This window comes from Lethenteron reissneri, chromosome 38 (genome assembly GCF_015708825.2).
Source record: "Lethenteron reissneri isolate LAM-NWPU_2019-01 chromosome 38, ASM1570882v1, whole genome shotgun sequence".
Classification (NCBI taxonomy): Eukaryota; Metazoa; Chordata; class Hyperoartia; order Petromyzontiformes; family Petromyzontidae; genus Lethenteron; species Lethenteron reissneri.
The window spans coordinates 4,026,474-4,043,499 of NC_083816.1; the positions used below are offsets into that span (position 1 = coordinate 4,026,474).

The window sequence follows — 17,026 nt, forward strand, 5'->3', positions numbered from 1 at the left end:
CTGCAGGGATTCATCTTCTTGGTTCTTTCGGTAAAGTCACATAGAAGGAAAATAATACAAATAAAACATAATAAAATAATTCTCACGACGTTTCGCCACAACGCAAGCAGCCGTCCTCAAGTGGAGAACAGGTCTGTCAAGTAGACAGAGTCTGAATTCAAGAAGATCTTTACACCTGTTTTGTTGCCAGAAAAAAGGGGAAACCCTATTATCACGTAGGAGGAGGAGGCGCCATCATCATAATCACCACAGAGATGCTGCACTCCGCTGCTCTTGAAAAATGACACATCTGCTGCTCCACATCAACATTAGCTATGCAAAGAAGAAGACGCATCTATAGATTGACACAACGATCTAAATGGAGGCTACTCCTGGCTGAAACGCCTCAATGTAGAATCCCAGTTCTACGAATCAACATCAACATTCGCCATCGACAGATTACGTAATAGATCCACGCAACTCATTGTAACAAGCAGCACCCACGTGCGTTAAGCGACGCGATGACGCCACCACGCGTCCGGAGCGCGATGATGTCATCGCGCGCGCACAGCTTCACGCACGTGACGCAATCACAACACAAGGTTTATAAGCTCGTGACGTCACTCAAACTCGCACAGTCTCGTCGCGTGACGTCACTCCACCAGGGTAGTGTGGCGCGGTGGGGGAGATTGTGGGGCGGGGTGGGGGAGAATTGTGGGGGGGGATAATTGTGGGGGGGGGGATAATTGTGGGGGGGGGGGGATAATTGTGGGGGGGGGGGGGATAATTGTGTGGGGGGTGGGGGAGAATTGTGGGGGGGGATAATTGTGGGGGGGGGGGGGATAATTGTGGGGGGGGGGATAATTGTGTGGGGGGTGGGGGAGAATTGTGTGGGGGAGAAATGTGTGTGGGGGGAAGTGTGTGGGGGGGGGGGAGAAATGTGTGTGGGGGGAAGTGTGTGGGGAGTGGAGAAGTGTGGCGGGGGAGAAGAAATGTGTATGGGGGGGGGAGAAATGTGTGTGGGGGGAAGTGTGTGGGGGGGGAGAAGTGTATGGGGGGAGGAGAAGTGTGGGGGGGGGGGAGAAGTGTGGGGGGGTAGAAGAAATGTGTGTGGGGGGGGAAGTGTGTGGGGTGGGGGGGTTTCCCGCCAGAAGCGCGGTCGCGCGCGCGCGCGCGTCCTCTCCCGGGCTCGCGCGTGACGTCACCACGTATAACTGGCGGGTCTGACGTCACCGCGTTTAACGCGTCTCCGTGACGTCACGCGGCTTCGCTTGGCAACGGCGGCAACGTTCGGTGGTGGTGGCGGCGGCGGCGACGGAGCCACGCCGAGGTCCCGCGTCTCCCTTGGGTGGTGGTAGCGGTGGTAGCGGTGGGGGGGTTGGGGTTGGTGGGGGAAGCCCGCCACGGCAGACGAGTGCGAGAAGCGAGAGGAAGAAGAAGCAGCAGCAGCAGGGGATGTGAAGCGGAGACGCCGAGGGCCACACGCGCGGAGGTTGCCCGAGCCAGTCCGCGAGGCCGCCACCAACACCGCCGACGTCTGCACTGCGCATGCGCCCGGCGCCAACCGCCGAGATGAGTTCCAGAAAAGGTGCGGGTAGAGACGAAGAGGGCCCACGTTGTCACCATCATCATCACCATCATCATCACCATCATCACCACTCGCCTCATCGCCACTTACTTCATCGCTACGACTACTACTCGCACGGTCGTCACGGCTCTCAGCCTCATCACTTCTCACATCGTCGTTATCACTCGTAGCATGCATCATCACCAATATTCGCATCATCACGAACATCACCACTGCTCACATCACGAATTATTATCTACCACTGACGTCTCTGACATCACAGTTATTAACGTCAACTGCATCGGCACTAATAGTACTGTACCAGCATCATCACGGACATCGTTAACGTCGCCAACAACAGCAATAACATCGCTAATTCCATCATTAACTCGCCAACTCATACGTCAACATCATCAATTACATGACAAACATCGGTAACATCATTAGCAATGTCAACCACATCATCATTAGAGGTAGCGGTGTTGTTGTTGCTGCTGTTGCCACATTAAACTCCGTGGCTTGCTTGACAACACTGTTCCCCCGTCACCTTCATCGCTGGTGATCGTGGGTGGTTGTTGTACAATACCGCGCCATAACCGTCAGTGCGTGTGGCGTGCCGCCCAGGGCCCCGTGGGCCACGTGCCAGTGCTCTCCGCCCAGACGACGGATCAGCACCATCAGCTGTAGCAGCAGCAGCAATACCAGCAGAAGGCAGCAGCAGCAGAGCCATCAGCAGTAGCAGCAGCAGCAATACCAGCAGCAGGCAGCAGCAGAGCCATCAGCAGTAGCAGCAGCAGCAATACCATCAGCAGCAGCAGCAATACCATCAGCAGGCAGCATCAGCAGAGCCATCAGCAGTAGCAGCAGCAGCAATACCATCAGCAGGTAGCATCAGCAGAGCCATCAGCAGGTAGCAGTAGCAGAGCCATCAGCAGTAGCAGCAGCAGCAATACCATCAGCAGGCAGCATCAGCAGAGCCATCAGCAGCAGAGCCATCAACAGTAGCAGCAGCAGCAATACCATCAGCAGGCAGCAGCAGAGCCATCAGCAGTAGCAGCAGCAATACCATCAGCAGTAGCAATACCATCAGCAGGTAGCATCAGCAGAGCCATCAGCAGGCAGCAGCAGAGCCATCAGCAGTAGCAGCAGCAATACTATCAGCAGCAGCAATACCATCAGCAGTAGCAGCAGCAATACCATCAGCAGTAGCAGCAGCAATACCATCAGCAGTAGCAGCAGCACAGCTATCAACAGGCAGCAGCAGCAAAGCAATCAGCAGCGGCAGCAGCACCATCAGCAGTAGCAATACCATCAGCAGGTAGCATCAGCAGTAGCAACAGCAGAGCCGTCAGCAGTAGCAACAGCAATACCATCAGCAGGCAGCAGCAGAGCCTTCAGTAGTAGCAGCAGCAGAGCTATCAACAGGCAGCAGCAAAGCAATCAGCAGTGGCAGCAGCAATACCATCAGCAGTAGCAGCAGCAATACCATCAGCAGCAGCAATACCATCAGCAGGCAGCAGCAGCAGAGCCAACAACAGCAAAACCTTTGAGATGCAGCACAATCATTATCAGTGGCAGCAAACAACAGCAGTAGCGTTAGCAAAATCAGCAGCAGCACATTCATCATCAGCAAGACCATCAGCACAATTATCATCATCTACAGCATCATCATTAGCAGCAGAACACTGCCAACAGCAGCACCACCATCATCACCGTAAGCCTCTTCATATAACCACCGATGACGTTTCTCTCGTTTGGCAGTGTTGTCCATCCAGGCACGCAAGAAGCGCTCCAGGGGCAAGCGTGGAGCCAAGACCCAGCAGCAGCAGAACAAGAAGTACGTACGGACACGGGTCCCCTCTTTACCCAGGGTCTCTTCTCGCTATGTCAGCTGTCTCCACTTGTCCCCCTCTCTCCTCGTGTCTTTTCTCAATTCAGGTCCCTGTGTTCCTAGGTACATTAAAACCGCATCCCCTAATCTCTCTTGTCTGGCATCTCCCCGGAGCTCCCCCCCCCATACTCCCAGACTGACGTCTCCCCTGGCCTCCATCCCCGAGGGTCACCCTATAACACCCCTCGATCGGGAACCTCTCACTCCACTTCCCACCATCACCTTCGGCGGCTGGGAGAGCCCGTGGGACACCGCAATCTCAGGGGGCCGCAGTCGGTCAATGAGTGTGTAAGTGTTTATTTATAACCTTGTGAGATCCCATTGAGGCTATATACAGCCCTTTGTCAATCTATTGCTGGGTGAATGCCTCACCAGCCCATTTTGCTCATGGTGGTGGGGGGGGGGGGGCTCGATCGTACTTCACCACCCTGGTCGTTACGTGTTGGCGAATGTGGAGCGCCCCAGGGCCGTCAGACGTGGCCTGGAATCGAGTGCAGTTCGCCAGTTTGGTTCCGCACTACATGAACCGTCGTGCCACGGCTGCACCCCCTCTTTGAGGCCTATGTCTCTCTCACAAGGGAGAACTGGTCGGGTGGATTGCTGTAGCTAGCAGAGTGGACACTTGTATCTCACGTGTACCTTGCCAAACCCTGCAGCCTTTGCTGTGCTGTGCTGTGGCTGCCGCCTCTGCCACTGCCTCATCCCCAACCCCACCCTGCCCCAAACGCCTATGATGTGCCCGGGTATAATTAGCGCCTGTATGTATGTGTGAGAGAGTGTGTGTGTGAGCGTACAGCCAATTTTGTCCCTGGGACGAGTAGTTTAGTTTGAATGGGGTCCATAAGCCATGGTGGACCCCGGTACCCTGAACCCACCGCACACTGCCCTGTCATGGGAATCCTAGGATGAGGCAGTGCGGAGGACTGATCATGGGGATTGCACCAATGTGACACTGATCCAGAGAGACCGGTGTCAACTCTGCCTCCCTAGATGTCATGTATTTATTTTTGGTCTACGCTTTGTGTCCACTCTTTTCTCTGACCACTCTTGTCTCTGTGACCACTCTTGTCTCTGTGTCCATTCTTGTCTCTGTGTGTCCTCTTATGTCTGTGTGAACTCTGCCTCAGTGTGAACTGCAGTCCCTCTGTGTGTCCAGTTTTTTACTGTGTCAACTCTGATTCTGGTCAACTCTATTTTAGTTTTCCCTCTCTCGGTCCCAGTTTTGTCAGGTTCCGGTTCATCCTTTGACCCCCACCATTGTCAAAGCCTTGGCTGGGGCAACACGGCATTTTTAACTCTTAAGGCAATCGCCACTACCACGTCGGCTGTGCGTTTTATCTGCTCGTGTGAGCACCTAGCAACAAGACGGCAACAGGAACTCGATATTTTGGAGCGTTGCGAAGTCTGCCATTGCTTTGTGTCGCAAACACCTGTGCTGATCCGCCAAGAGTAAACATTTCTCAATGTGATGATTGATCAGTGGTGCGAGTCGCTTAGCTTTTGCTGGATAAGATATCACTTTTTACTTCAAATGTGGTCTGGTGGCACGGCGGTGGAGCGCTTGTCTTTCAGAAGTTAGATTAAGTCCCGGCGAGTGTCGACTTGCTCATCCCGTTGGGGCTCAGTCAATCGTGCCCTTCAGATTGACTCACTTTCCCAGAGTAATGTGGGATTTCAACCACTGGCTCAGAGCTGTAGACATGACCTGGAATCTCCTGTGGGTGTTTTTCACTTGAAGCTATTGTCGAATTCATCATCAGCCACGATCAGTCCACTGCTTGATGAAGGACTCCCGCAAGCTTTTGGCATCTCTCATGGTCCTGTAGTGTAAAAATCCACCTACTGCTTGCAAACGAGAGCTGATTTCATTTGTCCATTTCCACGGTGGATGTTTCGTTGGACACGGCTGCCATTCCATCATCATATCTCTTTATAGCATCAATCATTGACCGAGAAGAGCCTCACTGAGTCTCAAGACTCATACTTCTGAGAATCTTGCATTAAGATGTTTTACATCTCACCGTGTTTTTTTTTCGAACATCACCTGGGGATGCGATCGTTGAGTCAATCTCACATGGCACAGGAAGCCGTCACCTGGCATTGCTACAATGTAACGACGCTCGACGCTGTACCGCCTTGTCAATATCTGGCCTGTGGGACCGGCCACTGGTTCCAGTGCAGCGGCACTGGGAAGATGCGTTTTGGTGAAGTGCACTCTCTATATAAGGCACCCGCTGAGGCATGTGCTGAGCTGGGCGTTTGGCTTCTGCTGCAAGATGCCATGGACCTCCGTTAGCAACACATTCCAGTAGTGCCTTGCCTTGTATAAGTACCGACATGTGAATGCTTTTACATAAAAAATCAAATGTTACACTGATTTTAAAGAGCATGGGTTCACTGATCACCTGCTGTTCACAGCCCAGAGCCTGTGGTATGACAGGTGTGAGTCTAGGTGTAGGACAGCTGCGATAAGTGATGCTCTTTTTATCAAGCTCGCAGTGCTCGGTTGTTCCACTGACTCGAATTATAAATTACAAACTTATGATTGTTGGGCCTCGCCGTCTGACCCCCACACTACCCAGCTGGATTATAATACAGTTATGACCATTCTGTACGAGGTGCCCTGTGCATTGTCACTCGACGTATGAATAAGGGGAGCCACAGCTAGACACCCAGCATCGTGTGGGCTCTGCTTGAGACCGGTGGCGGTTGCGATGGCACCGCTATTAATGACGCCGGCTGCTTCTGTATGTCGCCCGGTAGCTGGTGCGCCACTGCCGTGCAAGTGGCCCCCTTTGTGTTGTGCAGCGCCATCGAGGCGGCTGTACAGTGAGAGCCTGTGTTCGGCACGGCCCGGCGTCGGATGGGGTGGAGAGGGGCTTCGTGCTTTTGCGAACAAGGGAGCACACAGGCAGAAGAATTTCTCTGTCTTTGGCCTGTCCTGCCCCTTGATTCGCATCTCGTCTGGCCACAGTGAATGGCTGAATTGATGGAATCTTTAACGAGCCCTCTTGTGAAGGTTTGCCAGTGTCTTGCTTGCCTGCGATAGAGCTCGGGGAGAGCTGCAGCTATGGGAGAGATTGCCCCATTGCTTATTGCTGCATTTAGGTTGGGGGTGGCTGTAAAAATACACTCTAAGAGACGAGTAATGTGCGAGCGTAGTGGTTGTATCTCTCTTCAATCCAACGGCCCTGCAACGAGCAGAGACCCCCCAGGGAGCCCCAACTGACACTTAACAGGCAGTAATTCTCACCGGGCTTGTAATAATTAATCTACGCGATTTGATGAATTGTCACGATTTTTATTTAAAAATGGAATAAATGGATCATTACTGAATTGTATTTCTGTTTGATTCTCTGCTCCTTGCCATTAGTCTCAAGGTAACATTTGCATGTAAAAATGTGATTGGCAGAATTTTCAAATAGTCGATGCTCACGCCACACAATTCAGCACGTGTGGTCGTGAGAAGAAGAATAAGTGAGTATTTAAGTATTTCTCGTACGATTTTCACCCGTGATGCCCCTCACCCTGTGTCTCGTCCTCTAGCATAGCCCTGTTTGTTTGTAAAGGCTCCGTTTAGCACATTCTTTTATAACAACCTCGGACACGGAGAGATGATATTCACATTAGATTCATTGACGTGATACGGGGCGGCATGCAGTGTTTACATTTATTAGGCTGTGTTTTTTTGCTCTGCCGAGCGCGTTACTGCAATTTGCCCTAGGTATCTGCGCCGCATAGCGTCTTTTCGGCTCACGTCTGCGTCACAATTAGGCACAGCTGCCCGACGTGCATTTTCCATATAAGGTTTGCCCGCAAAAACATGAAAATTCCCTCCCCAAACCTTGGACGCCGTTATTGACCAGTGCTGTAGAGCTCTCCCCTATGCTGTGCCCCGGTTCCCGGGCTGCCAGCGGTTACGGTTGATATTTCCTGCGGTCCATCATCTGTGTGTGACCGGGTCCAATTCTGCTTCTGTGGGGGGGACCAAACGGTCCACGAGCTGGATTTTTCCGTGGTGCAGGGTGCCGTCGTTCTCTTGCGTAGAGCTCAAGGCGTTGAAACAAACGAGACAGATGCCTGCCAGTCCACGCCAGATTAAATATATAAATTGCTTTGCTTGAATAAAGCCCGAAGGACACGAAATAAAAGCGAAAATAAAAAGTCAGTTTTACAATATGGAACAAACAATCCATATTTGGCTTTCGTTGTGAAAATCAAGAAAATAGTCCCCATGTTTGTCATTAGCACCACCTCTGTTAATATCGAATGGTGAGCTTTTTTGTTGATTTGTGCTTGTGCACCACTAAAGATTGGTAGATAGCTACTCAGGGTGGAGTGATGCATCGGTTCAGAAAGAACGTTGATTCTTAAGCTCAGTATACATGTGTAGTGTCTTTTAAAATTACTCACACTGACACGTAACAAGTCACCTGCTTACACTTTATTCACCTATTCTTGCACCAGTTGTAGGCATCTCTATAACTATACGGTCACTTATGTTTAACCTCTCCCCACTCTTATCTACCTTCCACCTCCACTTATCCTGCACTCGGCAGCTCTGCTCTCAGCGACTCCGCACACAGCGTCTCCGCACACAGCGTCTCCGCACACAGCCTCTCCGCACACAGCAACTGTACATCTCCACCGATGCCCTCACCTACGCTCCCTCAGACCCACTCACCCGTCTATCCCAGGCGGGGGGATCAGCCAACACCCGCCCGGCGACGGAGTGAGGGTTGAGGTCCTGTTGACGGCTGGAGCGGCAGCGGCGCTTCACTCTTCGACCCCGGCAACAACTCCCTCTCCGCGCACGCACACACCCTTATATCATTCTGCTAATTATCCGAGACCTCTCGTGCGTCTCTTTAAGCTCTCGCCAGGCCAGCGCCTGTTGGCCCATCAATAAATCCTTATCTCCCGTCTCCCTGGCAACACCTCTGGTCTCAACATGCACAACTGGTTGACACTGTTTGCACCTGCTTTGCCCCCTTAACAACTGGTAGTTGTCTGTGCAACCTCATGTTGCACACGCGCACCTGTTTGCCCTCAGTTGCCCTAGTTAATTGCGCACCACGTATTTCACTCCTCTACACATGTGTAGTTACTGACTCAGAGACGCTACTGTTTATTAACAGCCTTAACGTTTCACACTTTAGCAACTATGGTACCAAGTCAGGACAGCTGGCAGACTGCTTGACTGGCGACGCCGAGATGGTGAAGATGGCGACGAAGACTCCAGCAGCACGACAGGATCCCACTCCAAACGACAGCCCCGAGGTCCCTTCCCGTGGCCCCTCTCATACTGTCAGTGTGGCCTGGCTCCGTCCTGGCCACGCCCCCCTTCTGGAACCTCCTAGCAGGTTCTCGATGTGCCCCTTCCATAACCTTTCCCCTACATCCCTCTCTCTGATTTATCATGTGACCTGCTGTCAGTCAGGGCTGCTATAACTGCAGATCCCCTTCCCTGCCAGCAACAAGCGCTATGCTGCTAAGTGGCCGATTCTTTGTCACTACACATGTATCTAATTGTATGTGTAAAAATTTGTTTTATTCAATCATATAATGGACTCTCGTGACCCCTCCAGCCACTAGTAATATCAAAACAAGAATTGTGCCGAATTGTGACAGAATCACGGGGGGAGGAGGAGGAGTTGGCCCTGCAATTGCTGGCTCACTATACTGTTGGCAGACGGGCCTCCTCGAGATCGAACTCTCGCGTAGTATGTTCGCTACTCTTCCACATTGACCAGACATGTTGGAAAAGGTGGGCCTACCCACACTTTACCTCACCACCACACGTGACCCGCTAGTGTATGCATTTACACTGCTTGGGTGGATAAAGCTGGAAGAGAGGGGGAAAGAGTGGGGGTGGCATTTGAGAAACTTTTGCCCCATTGTTTCAACTGCCATATCAGTAAGTGGAATTGAACCGGAGACCTCTAGATTTCAAGCCCAGTGTGCTCATAATTACACCAGGGCAGCGCGTTATAACAATGGGAGCTGTGTGGATGAGCGTTATGCGAACATGAACACTGCCGTAGGTGAGTTGATTGGGCACACCTAATGCAGGGGCACCTGAATACCCAGACAGACTCGTTTGGTCTCACAATGGACGACTTCACGTTGAACAAAGATTTTGACATCACCAAGCCCATTTCACAGCACAGTTATTTTCGTGACTTTTTAATTATTGTTTTTGCAACGGTTTTTTTTTCATGAGGATGAGATGAAACGCCACGCATTCACTGCGGCTCCCTGGGAAGCGCACAGCACTTGTTAAAGTTGCACGCGAGTGAAACAGCCCATGACAGATGCGTGGGTTCTGAAGTTGAAAGCGGGCACACATTGTCTGCAGCCGATTGATCGGGCCTGTAAGAGCGCGCGAGCAGATTCAATCTTGTGAGTTGTAAATGTCAATGAGACTGTAGCTCGCGTACAAAATTATGCCGCGTGTCGACATTTTCAACCTTCTGCACAGAAGTCAATCCTTCACATCTGTTTTTTGGGTTGTGCCGCATGCTGTTGGTGCCAGAAGAGGCTCCTGGCATGTGGAGCGAAACGTCAGACATCATGCCCAACAACACGCAGTACAACCCGAGAACACATTGGAGAGCCAGCACAAGTTAATGGAAGTTAACAGCTGAAGGAAATGCAGCGGAACGCTCGCTTGGAGAATCTTATTTTTTTCGCTGGGGATAAGGCCTTTATTGCTGGGGTAACGTGAGAGTGCGTGTCTGGCGGTCAGGCGCCATTGTCTGGTGGGGCGAGCAAGCCACTGTGTTCCCAGTCTCCGGATTGCACCGCATTACAGTTATACAATTCATGCAACACTGGTCCTGGGTGTGCTCCGGCCAATAAAAGCAGCTTCCCAGCGAGGACAGACAACCCTGATCAAATTGGGAAATGGCACCGCGTGCTGGGTCTGAGCAGGGGTGTGGGGGAGCGATTGCGGCTGGTTTTTAAAATACTCTATGCACGGCCTCTGTAGCCGATGGAAGAGTATCCGGTCAGATCGTTATGCTTGTGCATCGGAAACGTTCCTGCTGGCTTCATCTGGGGTGTCTTAACAACGTCTTAACACCATGCTGCTGATGACAGACCAGGTGGACGTTGAGCTTGGGGAGTGGCTCTGTCGACTGCAATTGAGATTTCCGAGTTGCTCGATTTGAAGAACAGCCTTCAATGTGGGCAGTGGAAACAGTTGTACTGTACGTGTCACCCGAGCACAGGGTCGTATCTTTATCTCTGAATTAGAGCTCGCTGGACCTCAAGGAGATTAAAACTTAATGCCGGCCATGGGGGTATGGTGACTGGTACATGTGTCATGTGGCGACGGCGGCGCTATCGCGAGACGGCGATGCTATCGCAAGCCAGCGCGTGCACACGCGCGCGGCCCGTGCCTGCCGCTGTGTGTACGCCTCTCTCTCTGAAAACTCTTCAGTTTTATTTTGCTGTGGTAAGTGCACGCATGCAGTGAAGGCTGAATGATCCGGCTGTGTGCTCACTGTCTGTTTCTCTTTCCTTTCAGAGTGGCTCCAGTATCGGATGAAGAATGCACTCCAAGGTATTTTCCCCGGTAACAATGAATAACGTTTCAGAGTACAGATCACGGTTACAAGGAGGAGTGTTTTGTTACACTGTGTGTGTTTACTGAACACCGCCACCATGGCGGCTGTGTTTGTGAGATGAGGCGAAGACTCTCTTCGAGGGGATTTAGGTTCTGCTTCTCGGGGGCTTTACGTGCGTGTTGCTCTTCAATGATGATTCGTTATACACATACAAACACGCGCACACATGCTTACACCAACACTCGTGCACATGCAAACGTACGCGACCGCCACTCACTGACACGTGAACACTCGCATGTGCAAACCTTCGCCCACAAAGACTAAGATTCCCCGTTTAGCCTGAACAGACTGTTGGGGCAAGTGCTGTTAGCGAGCACCTACGAAGACTGATACGGCACACGAGGGGGTAGGTGGCCAATATCACACCGGCTGCCTTTGTCTGCCCAATACTGATGTTTACACACTGCACCAGGTACTTATTTAAGGCCAAGTCAACCTAAGTGAGTCCCAGGACCGATTCAAATATTCTCTGCCACTCTTATTGGTCGTGAGCGGGAATCAAACTTGGGTCGCTGGTGGAATCTAAGCACAGTACTTTTAAGAAATGCATCACCACGTACACACAACATATACATAATGCCCTTGCATGTACATGCAGGCATAAATACACATGCGCGGAAACATATACTCACACATGCCAAAGACATGCTCATATACCCGCATATACAGAGTAGACCATAACATAAAAAAATACTTGGTCTGTTATCATAGATCTTTTTGTACCCTTTATTCATTATTCTTAAAGAGCTCCAAAACCCATTTGTCATGTAAAGTGTTTTTGTGCAGACCCTAAGTGAGGAAGGTAAACGCTGACGCATTGTGACGATCATCTTTGGCGGTCGTACACCTGAAGTAAGGTTAAACTGTGACACAGCACAACTAAACTATTCACGACGTGTATCTCTGTAGAGAGCTGTAGTGCAACATTCAATCAATCTGGTAGCCTTAACCCTAATCCCAGCCAAATTTGCCCCTTTTCCCAATTTCATAGTTAACATTGATTGTTCCACTCATGACACATGCAGCAAAATCAATTATTTTAGTTTTGTAATTGTTGTGTGCAATTGGGTTCACATGAATCCTGTAGCCACGGGAGGCACGACATTCACCACAATGGTTTAAAATAAAATCAATTCTTTAATCGAATGTTGACACTGAATTCCCACACTGATTCGCTGGTAGCATGAATCGATACGTGTCTAACGAACTCACCCATCACCTTGTGGGTCCCATTAACGATTCAGATTGGCTGTACTTGCTGTACTTTTATTTTTATGGGCAGCAGTGTTGTCAATTCAGCTCTAAGCGGCACGGGGGTGATGGGACCTTGGTTCAACACGCGGCCAAGGCCCACGGGCTTGTCACGAACTCCCTGATCAATCCTCCTGTGCCTGTGGTCTGTTGCACGATTGAAAGCCTTTATCTGCATGCAGCATTAATACAGTGTCCGGTTAGAATCATCCGAGCTCCTGCAACGTTGTCCCCACTCCGGGGTCGAAGCTCCATTATCAACAAAGGCGGTGTCCATGCGGGTACGTTACGTTCGCCGTTGCCCGCTCACCTTTCACCGATGCGTTCACGTAACCAGCCTATGATAATAACGCGGGTGACTGAAAATTAACTGGGTTGCTCTTGCGTTTCTATTGAACCACCGCTGCACGACATCGGCCTGTGTTCCAGAAACAGTTTTGCAGCGGCTTACGTGGCGATTTCGGAGCGGGACGGCAGTGCTGTGTTGAGTTCGCCACCACTGCCTCTTGCATCGTTGTCACTTTTTTAAGTGATGCCACGTGTTACGCGGTGCAATTGAATAAGAAATTAGACATCTGAAAAGAAGTCGCGTGACTTTCCGCCTCTGCCACCGGTGCCCTGCGGGGTAGGAGGAGGTTCTTGTGTTGGTTTGGAATGGCATGGGACGGCACGGGCCGGAGGGGCCTTGCGGAGGGTCGGCGCGACGCGGCCAGCGACGAGTTGCACGTTGCGCCACGTTTGCCGTGTGGCGGCGGCAGAGCGGTGAGCTCACGCATACTTGCTTGGCTCCGTGGTGCAGAAGCTAATTTCCGAGCAAGCAGCGCTTACGTCGGCGTGGCTTGGGCACGTGTCTGCACAGGCCCGGTCTGCGGGGCCCTTGCAGCTCCTGCGATGAATGAATAGGGTTCCGCACGTTCAGCCCAACTCTTTAATTAAAGATGAGGACCCACACTGTGTGCAGCAGCACGGTTTAAACGAAGATGCGTTCCAAGAGACAGGCGGCTCTTATAGATACATCCCGTACCTTTGCTGTGTGTCTGGGCTTATCATGCACGAGTCTGAGACTTTTTTTTGAAAAAAGATTTTGCTGTTATAGTTGTTTTTTAAAATGTATGTCATTGCCTTCAGTATAGTTCCATAATCACTTGGTTGACTAACTTTAAAGTTTTTTTTTCTCATTAAGCTTCAAACCTCGTGTGGATAGTGAGATTCACAGCCTAGGTGTGTACCTACAACAGAAGAGATTAAAATGTCGACCACTTGGAAGTATACATGCCAAAATTCTTATCACTAACCCAACACCACCCGTTAACAGTGTCATGTTTACAAAGCTATTCACATTTTTCAAATTCTGGCCAATAGAGCTCACCTAAAGACTTTTTATGACCAGATATAACATCAATGTACGACGACGTTTTGAGCAGTGAACTCGAAAATTGAGTGAGGCTGCTTCATCTGACTGGGCTTCAAGTACTCGCTGTGGCATTATCAAACCATGGGTCATTCCCATTAATTTGTAATTTGGGCCATCGGCGAGAAGAGCAGTTTTAGTTTGTTTTTGCGTTGAAGCGTACTTCGTTTATTTCCAAACGTCACACTGTGTGAGTCTGTGAGCACCGAGACTGATCAGGAAACACATGGTCGGTCAGAAAGGGTGCCATGGCTACGTGCCGGAAGTGGGTCGAGGGATAGGATTTGGGCCAGTGGAAAGGGGAGTCCTCGTGGCTGACTGTCTGGCTGTTTAGCGATAGGGTGATGGCTCGCATTTGGCTGGTTCGTTTAATCCGCCTCAACCATTTGTCATGTCTTCCCATAGCAACGTGTGGCTTCCTCAGTTTTTGGTCGCAAATTATATGTGGCGTTTACACCACCGCCATTCTGAGGGGTGGTGGATGCAGTGGATAATAATCGCCGTGGCAAGGGCCGCTATTATCCACTAGATGGCAGCTTTGGCGCAGAAACCGGAGCTGAGTACATCACAGGGCGATGCAACGCCCACACGCCGGTCAATCGCTCCGTCACATGCCGGTTACCCGCCTTGCCTCCAATGTGGATGAATGGAACACCCCCACAGCTTTGCGACCCTGGTGCACGGTTGGTGGGGTCCCCGTGGGTACGTGGCGGGCGCATGTTGGCATGGGTCATGTCGAGTTTGTGCACTGTCTGACTTGTCGGTGTCCCCTGTGCCGCAACACCGGAATAGTTGGCGTGCCTCTGTCTGTACCAACTGGCTGACCGGGCACTGCGCCAAGGCTCCAAATTGGCACGGCGGTGATTCAGGTGGAAGTTCGCAGCGCATGACAATTAACGCCCCATATATATGAAAAAAACCCGATCACACGTTTTCGTGTCGATGTATTTTTTAGTATGATTTTCACAGAAGGTAACGTTCTCTGCGTTTCCAAAGTAGTCGGTGACGTCATCGTTAAACACATCCATTTACTCCAATCGGATATCACACCCCTAATTTGTTAAATTAATGTAATGTCTAACCATCATATTCATTATTTTATGCCACCTAGCTTGCAACTGAGCATCCCACGTGCACTAGAAAACCACAAAGCAATTACACGAATACTAGGCAGTTGTTTGATACAATAAACACCGAGGCCTGTGTACTGTGAAGTTGTCTAGTACTGTCACCCTAGCCGTTAATCTACAAGTCGGTTCATGCCTTGTTGCCTTTACGTGGATGCTTTGGGTTCTCTCGTGGCTCGCCAAGTTCTTGGTGGCGTCCCAGCGTTTCACAACCTTTTGTCTGTTTAATTACTCTAAGGTCTGCTCAGGGAAAAATACCGCCCAAAATTGTTGTGGTTAAACAGCAAAGCTTCGCGTGTCCAAGGCTGTCCAACACCAACTTTTTGATAAGAAAAATAATTTAGAGTCGCATCACTCTCATGACATCACCAGACTGGGTTCACTGTGATTTAGAAGTGTTTTTTTGCTTGTTTCAGAAATAAACTTTCAAACCAGCCTGTATCAATGCATCAATTGAATATCAAATATCGTCCGTACATGCACGATATACTCTTTGTAAAACTCAGTCATTTACAGGTTAGTATTATGTACACAAAACAACACGCCAATCCTAAGTTACTTCTAACATAGGGAACAAAGCTGCACGAACGAGACAAAAAAACCGAGACAATATGAACCAGGCTCTTTGGTTCTTTCGGTAAAGTCACGTAGGTTTAAAATAAAATAAATCCCGACGTTTCGGGCGCAACACAAGCGTCCCAGACCGTAAACATGGGACGACAAACGGGTTTGAATGGAGCAGCCATTGACATCTGACAATTCATCAAAATACTGTGAGAGGAGGAGGGGTAGCTTATAACATTTATTGTGTTTACCAGTTAAGAGCAGTTTGTTCTGTGTTGTGTCTATCTTGAAGACCACCTGTGACTCTGCAAGACTCCTAGGGGTGTTTACAAGTCTCATGGGCCTGTCTAGATTGAAAACTCGTTTATTTTCAACTGATATTTGTGTTTAGTTTGTTTGCCTTCATTTTCTTGGGTCTTTCGGTAAAGTCACGTAGATAGGTTTAAAGAAAATAACAAAAAAAGAACAAAAAACTACGACGTTTCGATCGCAACACAAGCAATCGTCATCAGGAAAACAAATAGCTATTTTTTTCTCCTGGTGATGATTGCTTGTGTTGCGATCGAAACGTCGTAGTTTTTTGTTCTTTTTTTTGCTATTTTCTTTGAACCTATCTACGTGACTCTACCGAAAGACCCAAGCATATGAATTCCTGCAGTCACGAAAGCTTTAAGTCAAGATTGTTGGCCTTCCTATGCACCTCCTATTAGCATAGTTGGCTAAGTACGGTGTGAGAGAAGTACAACGTACGCTATGGATTCTTACGGCTTTTGGGGCAGATTAAGGGGTTTTTTTGTGTGTGCATTCAATTTCTCTCTTGGTGTCGTTTTAATGTTTGTGTTTATTTAGGCCTGCTCGGGACTATGATGACTTCACGGGGCATGAACTGGGTTAGTTGAAGCGAAACGCCCTTTGCGTCGTGTTTAGAAGCATTTAAGTACCACCCGTTGACGAGAAAAAGATAGCGTCGATGCACAGCTGCGTCGCGCTCGTGAGATGTTGATGCGGTTGTTGCACAGGAGCGGGCTGGAGGATGCGCTTGTGATTGTTGCGGTGAGTTTCAAGTAAACTGGAGGTGTGATGGCCTATGCACATGTTCTGTGCGCGAGCTTGGGTAGGATTACTGTGGATATCTGCTGGCCAGCGGCTCATAACCATATTTAACCATCGTGCTGCTGACAACCGTCCAGATCTAAAAATAGCCACCCCGTTGATGAAGAACAGTTTTTACAGTTTAGGCCACGACTATTGATACGTTTCTGTACACTCCCATATTACGCGGCGATGCATTTTTTAAATAAAATGTCTGCACAGCGTTTAGGCTACAGTGGCTCCCACCTTTACACGTGTCCATTCACATGGTTACTACTGGTGTGCAATAACCATAAATCACTAATTTTGTGTATTAACCATGAATTACCGCGCGTCGCCTGCTTCACAGCGAACGTTAGCCTTTCTGTGTTCGCATTTAAAGGGTAGGCCGTTGTGTGCTGACGTCATGATCGAAATTTGAATGACACCACCAATTACTTAATTTGGAAACATAGACGTTGTCGCCCCTTACTGCGAATACTTAGCAGGACCTTCCTGAAAATAGTCTTGAGG

At 49.9% G+C, this 17,026-nt stretch overlaps 1 protein-coding gene across 1 annotated transcript in view; it reads left to right on the forward strand.

Moving 5' to 3' along the window:
* Positions 1-1,259: 1,259 nt before the first annotated feature.
* LOC133351693 (SRSF protein kinase 2-like) overlaps positions 1,260-17,026 on the forward strand; it is a 71,262-nt gene continuing 55,495 nt past the window's right edge. Inside the window, 3 exon segments of the mRNA XM_061567103.1 lie at positions 1,260-1,567; positions 3,308-3,383; positions 10,969-11,004. Coding sequence (XP_061423087.1) covers positions 1,528-1,567; positions 3,308-3,383; positions 10,969-11,004 — 152 coding nt within the window. The 5' untranslated portion in view covers positions 1,260-1,527.